The sequence below is a fragment of the Symphalangus syndactylus genome, chromosome 14, assembly GCF_028878055.3.
Source record: "Symphalangus syndactylus isolate Jambi chromosome 14, NHGRI_mSymSyn1-v2.1_pri, whole genome shotgun sequence".
Classification (NCBI taxonomy): domain Eukaryota; kingdom Metazoa; phylum Chordata; class Mammalia; order Primates; family Hylobatidae; genus Symphalangus; species Symphalangus syndactylus.
Window position 1 is genome coordinate 84336540 of NC_072436.2, and position 12116 is coordinate 84348655.

At 34.8% G+C, this 12116-nt stretch overlaps 1 protein-coding gene across 6 annotated transcripts in view; it reads right to left on the bottom strand.

Moving 5' to 3' along the window:
• Nucleotides 1-477: 477 nt before the first annotated feature.
• Nucleotides 478-12116, bottom strand: part of CCDC85A (coiled-coil domain containing 85A) — a 208728-nt gene continuing 197089 nt past the window's right edge. For 2 of the 6 annotated variants that reach the window (XM_055241326.2, XM_055241324.2), the window contains 3 exons: nt 10711-10830; nt 6807-6905; nt 478-2389 (listed from right to left, as the gene is read on the bottom strand). In XM_055241326.2, coding sequence (XP_055097301.1) covers nt 2300-2389; nt 6807-6905; nt 10711-10830 — 309 coding nt within the window. In that variant the 3' untranslated portion in view covers nt 478-2299. The remainder of the gene's footprint in view (nt 2390-6806; nt 6906-10710; nt 10831-12116) is intronic. The other 4 variants (XM_055241327.2, XM_055241325.2, XM_055241329.2 and 1 more) reach the window with 2 other exon arrangements.

The window sequence follows — 12116 nt, forward strand, 5'->3', positions numbered from 1 at the left end:
GTGTGTGTGTTTTCCTATTGATCTCTTAGTCACATGTATATATTATGCCTTTCTGAATAACGTGTAAGTTTCTTAAAGAGGCTAAGTTTTCCATTTATTTGGTATTTCCTCTCCAAAGTATTTCCTTCTGATAACTAATGTTTTAAGAATAAGTAGATAATAATTAAGTTTAATTTTAATCTATATAAATTAAAAGACTAAGAGGATTTTATAACAAAAACATTTTTAAATATTTTTAAATATCATTTGAAAGCTTTAATTCCATTATAATAGAGAATGGTGCAAGTTGAGGAATATCTGAATATTTAATCCCTCATTATGGGCATATTTTAAAACATGCCTTTGGTTTATGTTTAAGATAATGAATCATCTGTATTACTATTATTACTACCATCACACAGGAGCATTAGGACATGTAATGACTATTACAAATGGACTCGATTTAGGAAAGACATTTTGAAGAAGACAAAAACACTGTGAGATTAAATAATTTATTACCATTGCTAAGATGAACACATATACTTAATACTCAATTTTATGCAGAACTTTAAAAAAATAGTTTTAATACAGTATCAAAATTTACACAAGTTTATTCTGTCAAAAGACCAGTGTCCCTTGTATTAGCTTCTGCAGGCTCTGCTGCAGGCACAAAAGCTTATTTTAAACGTCTTCAGAGTGTAGGAATACAACAATTTAAGGACGAAAGCTTTCCTAGGAAAGAAGGTGTAAATATAGCAAGCAATTTTCTTTTATAGAGTAATAACATTTTAAAATATAACATTTAAAAGGGGAGCTTAAATTGTAACCCAATTATCATAATTAGAGAGATAATTCTATAGTAAATTAATTCATAAATATTTTCTGAAAATAGAGGGATGATTTTTCATTACAGTAACATTTTTGAAAGTGTAACAAAATTCCTTCACAGTCTCCTACTAGTGACAATTAACTCATTATGTAATGAGCCCATCTAAAACAACAACAACAGAGAATATCTGCTATGAATCAAATCTCAGAAATTTAGAACCTATTCAAAAACTGGGAATTGTTGCACTTCTACCTTTATAATCTTAAACTACCATAAAAACGTAGCATTCGGTCACAGGCCTCTGGCACATTCATACAATAATCTATCATTGCATTTGGATAAACACAAAATACCTATCATAGCATTTCCAGTACACACATTCTAATATTATATATATGTATATGTATACCAAAAATAAGAAATAAACTAAGCAAAGCTAGCACACCTCTTTTTCAAACCTCAAGCAATCTGAACAAGAGCTTTTAGCCTCAATAATGAAGGACATGCGTCAGTTTCATAAAATGTTAGATAGCTGCAGTAGGCAAAGAAAGCTTTTTTCATAAATGCAGTGCAATATTTTAAAGTTTACATAAAGTTTATTAAATATACAGCATGTCTAGAAACTAAATTGTAGAAATTGACATCTCACAGCTCGAAACACTTAGAAAAATTATGTTTGCTTGTTTTTAGTTGAAATTGTTAATATTAACACCAATGGATACACTGAATGAATATGAAGGTTGGTATGCCCCAAGATGAGTCTTTATGAGGAACTCATTAAGATGAAAACAAGATATATTTATATTGATCAATTGAAGTAAATGGTACTCTCTGATAAGCACTCTACAAAGTCTTGCTACCCTTCTAGCTGGTAGGGAGAATTTACATGGTATTTTTTTAGCACCTCAGAAGTCAAAACAAAACTCCAGAAACTTAATCTTATCTTGCCAATCCAAATTAATTATGCATCAGGAATTAGTAGTTTGTTTGTTGACTGAAGTATAAGAGGTAGATGCCCAACTCTCAAACTTGGGAAGCTGGAAAATACCTCTTCATATCTTCAATATGACATGGTAGAAAACTCCCACCATTATGTGTAATGAGTCATCTCTATTCAAAACACTGAGGCTCCACTGGACTCTTAAAACTATGCAGGTTTCCCAATTACAGTATTATATCTGGGGAGTTAAAAACACTTAGTTCTAATGAAAACACTGGTACCAAAATGGTGATTTTCAAAGCTACTCTGAGATTTTCAAAGCTACCTTGTTTGAGATTGACTGTTGTGGACATTGAGGTGAGAGACACAGAATATCAGCTTGAGGGGAGAAGTTGTACTACAGGTTTTAGAGGGGAGATATGTGCAATGTACAATCACTCCATGTTATTCCATGAGTCCAGGTTTGTGGAAACCCACTTTTTCCTTTTTCTTCTTCTTGTCTTCTATCACTTTCTGGCAGTGGTGATCTCCTGTTTGAAAAAGAGTGCATCTCACATTGGTCCTTTGTACTGGTTTCCTGACAAATGTTGCCTAATTCCAGGACACGAACCTGCAGCATCTCCAAGTTTCCTCCACACAACCTTAAAAAAAAAAAAAGAAGAAGGAGTGAGTATCTTACTTTTCCTCTTTCACAAGGAGATTTGCGTTTCTTAAGGGTAAATTAAGAGAGGAGCAAAGACGAAGTAAAGACAAGAGACAAAATATCTACATGAATGAGTTCAAATACAAAATAAAATGTGATGACAAGCTTCTTAAAACACAAGAACTACTTAGTAGTAGGGAATACTAAACCTTGTTAGTAACCAGGGTCAAAATTTTAAAATGATGTATTAACTTACTGTAGTTATATAAGTGGTCCCCAACTCTGACTGCACACTAAGCACTTGAGGAACTCTTAAACAGTAATCCCCATCCTTGAAGATTCTGATTTCACTGGGAGAAGTGAGGCATGGACAACTGCATTTTAAAAAAAAAGCTCTAAAAGTAATTCTAATGTGTAGCCAGAATTAAGAACACCTTGGCAAGATCATCCTGGTTCCTATATTATACATCCATAACAAAGGATATCAGTGTTTAATGTGCTGAGGAAAATGAAGGAGCTTTTGTTATTGAGCTATTTAAGTCCTGAGGTGGTATGGTAGTCTTAGGGCCACTAGTAAATTTCTCTGCTTTTTTCTACAGAGTGGGGTCATCAGTTGTCACAAATCTTAGCTACCAAGCAATATGATCTCTTGGATTCCAAAACAGAAAGCATCCAAATGTAGGCAGATGATAAGAATAAATTCAAGAATCACTGAAAGAGATACAATTACAATATGTTAGAAGCTGGGACACATAGAGGGACAAAAGGTGCAATCAAGAATAATGTAAGCATAAACGTAAAACTACTGAATTAACCAATAATATATCAATGCACTAACATTGATTGGAATACACACACATGCACATGCATGTATGTGCACATGCACAATAACAGCCATACCCTCCCAGATTATTTCACACTAAGGATTATGATCAGATTGATTGATTGCACAAAACTTTACAATACTCTAACATGAACACAAAACTAGTTTGTTCATTAATTATTCATAAACTGTTTCTTTTGTTTGGTTTTGTTTTGCTTTTAAATAGAAGTGGATACCACAGGGAAACCCAGTACCATTCATAGCAATACACAATATAGGGCTCTGTTTACCTTCATTTCTAAGCCAAAGAAAGTGTTAATGTCAATGTCTCAGCATATACCAATACATGGCATAAATATCCCGGTGTACTCAAAAGGAGTTGAACTTAGGGTTCTTAAATATCCGGAAAGGAATTATTAATATATAGCAATGGATGGCTCAAGCTATACACAAGAGAGTTAGGAAAGTCTCATTTCTTAATAAATTTACAGACACAAACACTGAATCAAGGAGCCAATGGATGCTACGGACTTTCCTTTTCTAGCCCTTAAATACAATGATATCTATCCAGAATGCTTTGAATGGGTGGTTTAGAGGCAGAGGGTAGACTTAAGGACCTCACAAGGATAACAGACACCAGCACTAGATGGTTACAACTCAAAAGTGCAACTCCTCTTCAAATATTGAAATGTAGAACACAATGAGCTTAACCCACATATAACTATGTGGTGAAAGGAAACTCTTAAAGAAGGCAGAACTTTGAACTAAACCAACAATAACAAGGTTGACACAGGAGTAGTGACTTATTAACTAAAAAGACATAACAGGTGTGTGTTTGAGACTGTGACTGAGATGACCAATCAGGTATTTCAACTGTCCTCAGGCAATTTATATGAGCCAGACAGACAAACCTAAAATAAAACAACTACTACAAAAAGGCAGATTTACTATTTCTTAGGGGGCAGTATATTTATTTCTGTAGCACAGTTTAGGAAGAGAATAGCTAATTACATACTAACCCACATGATGGTAATATGAATAATAATCTTTTCGCTGTGTAGATGTCAACAACATCTAATCTCTAGGAGCAATACTAGAAATGACAGCAAAAGTTCTATTGTCCCAAGTTATATCTGAGTCTTATAACCCATCTCATATTATGGGAAAACTTTATTTTTCTGTGACATTATTATAAAGGCATATAATTTCTCTACTAGAAGCCAAGCCTTCATAATCTTCGCTAGTTTCACAACTTATCTGTGAAACTGCTTTACGATCTGCATTTTTCCTTATTCTGTGGCATTGACTATGTGTTTTTGATCATGTAATTAATAATGGTGACAATAACATTTTTTCATTGTTTCCAAATATATAAATTTTCTTAAGAATCAGATTTGGGTTTGTTTGCATTTTTTCCTCAAATTCTGGGGATCAGAGATAAAAGGAGACAGAAAACATACTCCTAGAGAACTTAAAGGTAAACAAGGAGGGCAAGCTTTTGGCTTTCTGAAAGTATCTTATATAGTAAAAAATAAAAATAATACTGTATGGTGCCTTTCAATTCATTTTTGAAAATGAAGGCAAACAAAAAGATCAACATAAAACCAATCAAAATCCAATCCAGTAATGGGTCTCTGTTGAGACTAAGATATGAATTTTCTAATGTCCAGAAATTGAAAGGAAGGAACGGAAACGAAAAGGGAAAGAAACAATCCTGGAATTTTTTACAGAAATTCTGGCATGAAGCACCGTGGAGATGGCCCCCTCTGTAAGATACGGTGCTTTTCACTTTTCGTTCCTCAGGAAAGGTCCTCAAAGGAAATCTTGGTGTACTCCTGACTTCACTATTCATTAAAAAATAGTTCGAGCAAGTAACTTAATTTCTGGATCTTAGTGTCTTCAAATATAGAATTAGAGTGTTCGGGTTCTTACCCAGGGTTTCATAACTGAATTGCCTGAGGTCTGATGGTAAACTCAGAGATCTGAATTATGAAGGAGGTCCACATACCATTCTTTGGACAAACACTGGAGAATGACCTCTATGGCCCCTTCTAGTTCAACAGTTCCTATTGTCTGAACTTTCTCTCTCATTCCATAGTCAATAGATGAGAAGCAACAGGCATTCTTAGGTATGTGGCTCACTTTTTAAAATTTATCTGAGGGAAATACTCAGATTGAAAATCTTAAGCACAGGTTGAGAAGCTACAGAAGGTGAATGGTGGTGCATTTAGGAAAGATGACATCTAGAACTAGATGTCCTTTTGAAAACAGACGACAGATATGCAGGAAAGAAAAACAAGTAACTTAGGAAGGGTTGGAAGAGAAAAATCAGCCACAACACAGGCAAGCAAGAGACTACACATCTCATTCCAGCACATAAAAAATGCCCAGGGGACTTATGTAACATTTACTGAATTCCAGAAACGTCTTGAGGAGGTAGATGCATTAAGTGTCTGAGAATATCTGGTCCTAATAGATCTAAAGCTAAAGGGTATTTCTAAGCAATTTTCACATCCTGATAGGATAGAGAAAAGAATATGAGGGTAAAAGTATAATGTACAGCCAATTAAAATCAGCGTTTAATATGACCAGTGCTTAACCATGATTTCCTCCATTTAACAATGGCTTCCTCTACAATATTCCATTTAGCTATTTAAAGCCTCACAATTTATATTATTGATTAAATGATACATCCCATGTATATTACTCAAAAAATTAAAATTTAGTCAGGGATTAATAGTAAAAATCCAAGCCATATTAATGATTGCATTGAATATGCATGATGAAAAAAAGTTTGCTGTTTTTTTGTTTTTTTTTTTACTGTGGTCTCTGACTTCATGGATAGATTTCTATGTCTATCCTCTTTTTTTTTTTTTTTTCTGAGACAGGGTCTCATTCTGTTGCCCAGGCTGGAGTGGAGTGGTATGATCATAGCTCATTGCAGCCTCAAACTCCTGGGCTACAGCAATTTTCCCTCTTCAGCCTCCCAAAGTGCTGGGATTATAAGTGTGTGCCACTGTGCCTGGCCTAACTATCTTTTAGGTTCTTATCTGTCTTTCTTACCTTACTATATTCTGAGTTCGGGTCAACAATTGAAAGCTAAAGATAATACTTTGCATGACATGAAGCACACGTATATGATATATGAAGAACTAAGCAAAATTACCTAGTAAGGTGGCGATTTTTTCCAAGAATAGTTACAAGTAAATCTAAAGGTGGCTGTATTTTCTTTATCATAGGTTTTTAAACACTGATCTTTAACAAACTTCTTAGAAGTATAAAATAGAAACCCATTTATTTTATCAAAATTAGAAACATATTTTAGACAATAAATTTAGTATTTAGAAATGTTTGTAGAGTCTTCTCAAAAACGGAATTGGCTGATCATCTCTAAATTGAACATTCTGTAACATGATTGTGTTAATAAAACTACAACAAAATATACTGAATATAAAAACAAGGGAAATTGGTTTTATTTTCATATAAAAACATAAAGGCATTTGGTCAGCATTTTAAAAATATTCATAAAACAATAGCTAAGCTACGATGTGGCTTTCAACACAGAATACACAATAAAGCACATTAAACTTACATTGCACATTTCTCTGACTATAGCTTTTTCTGTCTCACTAAGGTCATGTTCATACTCTTTACCCTGTTGACGATCTATAGTTTCCTGAACATCCAAGACCTGGATTTGTTGAAAAAGAAAAGCAAATTTCACATGGAAAAAAGCTTGTTAGTTATGATAAAACCATCAAGGAGCTCCACTTTGTAAAACCTTTAGTTTTCTCCATGTCTGCATATCAGAGTGGATTAGTATATGGCAACATATTTTTTAAATAGCTGATTGTTCTGAAATCTATTTGGAATGATTCTATTTGATTTTCAAATGGCCACTAAAAGCAATCCATTGCATCACTAATAATCAATGGAATTCATTAGTGTCTAAAATAAGTATATGCATTTACTTTGGTCATTAAGATAACCTCACTGTGTCAACCATTTGGATATAGTCAATAACTCTTGCTCCACTGTAATGGTGACCAATATAAATAACTATGTGCCAAATGGTCCAAATGATATGTAGACATGGCCTGCATAAAAGATGACTAAAAAAGATGATAGTGACAGGTGAAACTGGTCAAAACCCAGGAATATGCACATAAGAACTACTGACCTCGCAGTTCTTGCCTGGACATGTTCCCAGTGCCTAAGAAAAGGCATGTGGAAGTGGCTCTTTGATAGTATCAAAGAGAAGCACTGGCTCCTTATAGTGAAAATATTTGAACAACGCTTTAAATATTTTTCATGAAAGCAAAATGTCTTGGAATAAAATGCTTTTAAACAATTTTAGAGGCTTGTCTCCACTTCTCTAAATTAGCCCTAAACAGGTTGAAAATAATATTCCTTTAAAAATGTCTAAAGTTTTATTGTGGGTACTTTTTTATGCTACAAAAGGAGAAAATAACTTTGGCTTTCTGTGCTGTTTGTTGTTTTTATCTATATCAGTTTATAAATCAAAGTGTTGAAGTAATACAAAAAAACTAATGCTCTTCCTAGAAGTTCCCATAGAATCCACACCAACTGCAACACTGCTAAGCTACTGGATTCTACTGTCGTCATGGTCAATGCTGATGGTCACATCTGCTACCTGTGAATTTACACCAATAGAGCCAAACTAAATGACTTAAGCATGAAGTGGGACCTGCAGGTCAAGTTCATAGACATTATCTGAATCTAACTAGAGTTCAATCCTGTAATAAATAATCTGATCACAAACTACTCTCATTAATTTGAAACTTCTAGCCATTATTATTATAAAAATGCCACTTCTGAGCCCTGATACTCACCTCAGATTACAGTTAATTTACCTTCTTACATATTTAGAGAAAATCACTGAGTGTGCTTGGTGAATATTCATAGAAAACATAAAGAGCTCCTTGAGCAAGCTCATTTACCTACAAATTTGATTTGTAATGCACCTCAGAGAAGTGTACTTCAAATCAGTTAATTTTTACTAAATGGAGTAAAGCTTCAATTAATAGTTATCATAAATTTTAAGACAAGAAAAATATAGTGTCATTACAAATGTACTAATTCCTTACAGTGATTTACATTTCCCCACAAACCATGACCATAGATTTTATAAAGCCTAGCGTCTTCTATAAAATCTATCAGAAAGTGAGAAACTAAGCCACTGTACTAATTATTTTCAGAATAGACATATCTCATGATATAAATCAGCTCTAGATATCTGGCTCTCAAACACAAAACATGTCAAGTGGCCATAATTTCTTTCTTTTATAATGAAATCTTTTTAAGATGCATTTCCCAAAAATGATGTTTGTATGTATTTCTGTGTCCTAACACAGTTAACTCACGGAAGCAAACACATTTGATATTCAAGGGCCCCCAGTTTTCTAATAAAGATGTTTCACTTGCTCAGTATCACTCATCTGCCAACCAAAGAAACTTATGTGTACTGAATATAACATAACATCTCCCTCTCTTGAAATATATATATATATATACTTTTTTTTTTTTTTTAGAAGGAGTCTCACACTGTCACCCAGGCTGGAGTGCAATGGCACAATCTCGGCTCACTGCAACCTCTGCCTCCCGGATTCAAGCAATTCTCCTGCCTCAGCCTCCCAAGTAGCTGGGATTACAGGTGCTTGCCACCAAGCCCAGCTGAATTTTTGTATTTTTAGTAGAGACAGTGTTTCACTATGTTGGCCAGGCTAGTCTCAAACTCCTGACCTCATGATCCACCCACCTTGGCCTCCCAGAGATAAAATTTTATATGAAAATTAGAAATAAATTCAGAGAAAATTGAGAAGCTCTTCCTTGCCCTCCCCTTCCTTTTAGGCCACACTAACAGCCGCATTGAGAAATCTGGAAAATATTTCAGTGTGACACACTATGCTGATCTGATCCAAATAGCAATTGCCATTTAATAAGGCAACAAGCCGAAATGGCTTTCAAACAGTTTGAATAGGAGGACAAGTTGCTACTGTTGGAGCGTGTGCAGATGATATAATACTACAAGATCGAAGCCAATCTCTGGTCCATTTTCTACTTTTAAAATGCTTTTCAGATGGCTAGTGCCTGATTCATGCTAAAGTTCATCCAAGTGCTGCCACGGAGAACAAGATATTCAACAGTCCATAAACCAACACCCACCAGAGGCAAAGCAGTGCCCCCTCACACTGGCTGTGCCTTCCCAGGAATTCCTCTCAGTTGCTCACTTTGTGAATTATCCCAACGAAGACAGAAAATGCCAAGTGCACTGTCAGTGGCCACTAGCATGGTTGCCCTACCTTCCCTCATCAATAATCAGTATATGTTTAGGAAAAGCAAATTCATTTTGTATAAGCTAAAGCAAAATATCCTGAGGGAGCAAAATCTTCTGCTAAAACGTAATCATCTCAAAGTGAAATAAACATTTTGAAGTTCTCATCTATGTATTTGTTTTGTGCATGCCACAGAAAGTGTGGCCCACTCCAAAAGAGGAGTGCATCTTCAGGCTGATGGTAAATCATTTTGAAATTGAAACAATTTTAAGAAGAGTTGTGAAACTCATGGTAAAAGCAGATCGGAAGCACTCTACCTGTTTTATGGGTCAGAAAGCTTTGATCAAAGCTACATGTTAGAAATTATAGATAGATTTGTTGGACAGTGCTTCATACTTTGAAATTGATAAAATTTCAAGAAACCGTCTCCATTTTTAAGATGATTTTTATTGCCTGCGTTAGTTTCTTCTCTGAGATAGGTAAATATTTATGTTGTTTATTTATTATTAATTGTACCTATAGTCCTGATTTTTCATTAATTTTACTTATTGGAAAGCTCATTATTGGTAAAGAAAATAGATGACAAATTTTAGGCAAATTTTTGTGAAATCGCTGAAAAATGTGAAGAAAGACACAAAAGTAAAGTAGCTTTATGTATAACACCATGTATCTATTTTCCGCTATTCTATAATGGGGTATTAACTGGAGTTTGAGAACCCAATTTCTACTTAGAAGAGGAAAGAGTCAGTTTTTATTTATTTCAATATTTTATTTAAGTTGTATAATGTACTTCAATTGCATCAAGAAAGAATAATGTGGTATCCTTCCATATTCTGACCATTAACTTCCTATATTTGAAGACATTCATGCTACAAACATTGCACATAAAATACCTATCACAATTTTTTACAAATATGGATATACATGCACAGACTTCAACTTCGATGCTGATAGATATGAATCACATTACTCAAAACAAAATGATAAAACTAGAGATTCAACCATAAGTACTCAAACTCATTGTCAGTTTAGAACAATTAAAATTATACTTCAAAAATTAAGATTTAAAAAGTTACACCATAAGGAGTCAAAAAATAAAATATCTATGGTTCAAGCAAGACTGTGAGGACTACTAGACTACAGCGAACAAGCCACGACACAACTGAAGCTCTGGATAAATGGTTGCACATGATTGGTTACCTTAAGAGAATGTACCACAGGTTCAGGCTGCTGGGAAGGTGTGGCATGTCCACTGAAGCTAGCTGGAGAGTTGGGTGAACTGTTACTCCCATCAGCCCCTGATGACAACCTAAAAGAACCCTTAGTAGAAAATCAACAACTTTGTTATTAAAACAAAAGTCGTTTATAACTACAAAGATGTCATTCAATATTCAATTTCACTACCAAATGAGAATTAGCCATTTTGTTACTTTTTCCTAACCTAGTCTACAATGCTATCAATCTGTTCATCGGAGCACACTTGCTGCTTCACCAGCAAGAAAACATAATGAAGAGCCACCTCAGTACATTGTCAGATGCCATCTCTGCAATGCCCCACCCCCAAGGAATGGCCCTTAAACACATTTCAAGAATGATTTTTGAAACTCAAAGATACTTAAGAGTAGGAAATTCATGAGTTACACCACAGCTGAGTTAAACATGCTCACTCAGCAAGCCAAATGCCATATTCCATATGTCTCAGAATATGCAGACACATCACATTCTTGTGTTGGAGAAACTGTGTCTTTTACAAAACCCTTCTTTGAGGGAAAGACCTATAATAAAGCATTTTCAAAAAAGATTTATCCAAATTCAACGTTTTCTTTAAAAACTGAAAATTGTCCTTTTCTGCTCTTTTTAAAGATGAAAAACAGAATAGATATAAACTACATATTTTTAGTTTAGTGGTTCTTCAACTTAATTGGTGAGAAACTAGAACCTGTACATGATTAATTTGACATGTGCAGGCCACATTCTTCTGTACAAGAACTGGAAATTTCCCCTAAGGATCTGTACTTTTTCTAAACGGTGCTTGGGGGAAGACTAATGGATCAGCAAAGAAAAAGAGAGTATCAGTTATCTACTCTCCTAGAAAAAGCAGTCACATGGGAATTTTCCAAATCTATTTTTATGTAGGTCATTACACTATTAGAGAACCTGAGATTTTAATTTCTGCCTATCAACCTATTTACAGAATTTTTCATGTCTAATTGATTAGTAATTGCTCCATTCAAGTTGATTCTATCAATCTAATAACCCGAAGAGGAGTCACTGAAGGCGTATCATGAGAATTCATAAAGAGAGAAACAATGGTAGTTTGGAATCTTAACTTGCAGACTCTCTCCATCGCCCAGGCTGGAGTGCAGTGGCGCGATCATTGCTCACTGCAGCCTTCAACTCCGAGGCTTAAGCAATCCTCCCACCTCAGCCTCCTGAGTATCTGGGACTACAGGCATGTGCCATTATGCCTAGTGACATTTTATCTTTTTCACAGAGACAGGGTCTTGCTATGTTGCCCAGGTTGGTCTTGAACTCCTGGCCTCAAGTGATCCTCCTGCCTCAGCCTCCCAAAGTGCTAGGATTACAGACATGAGCAATAATGCTCA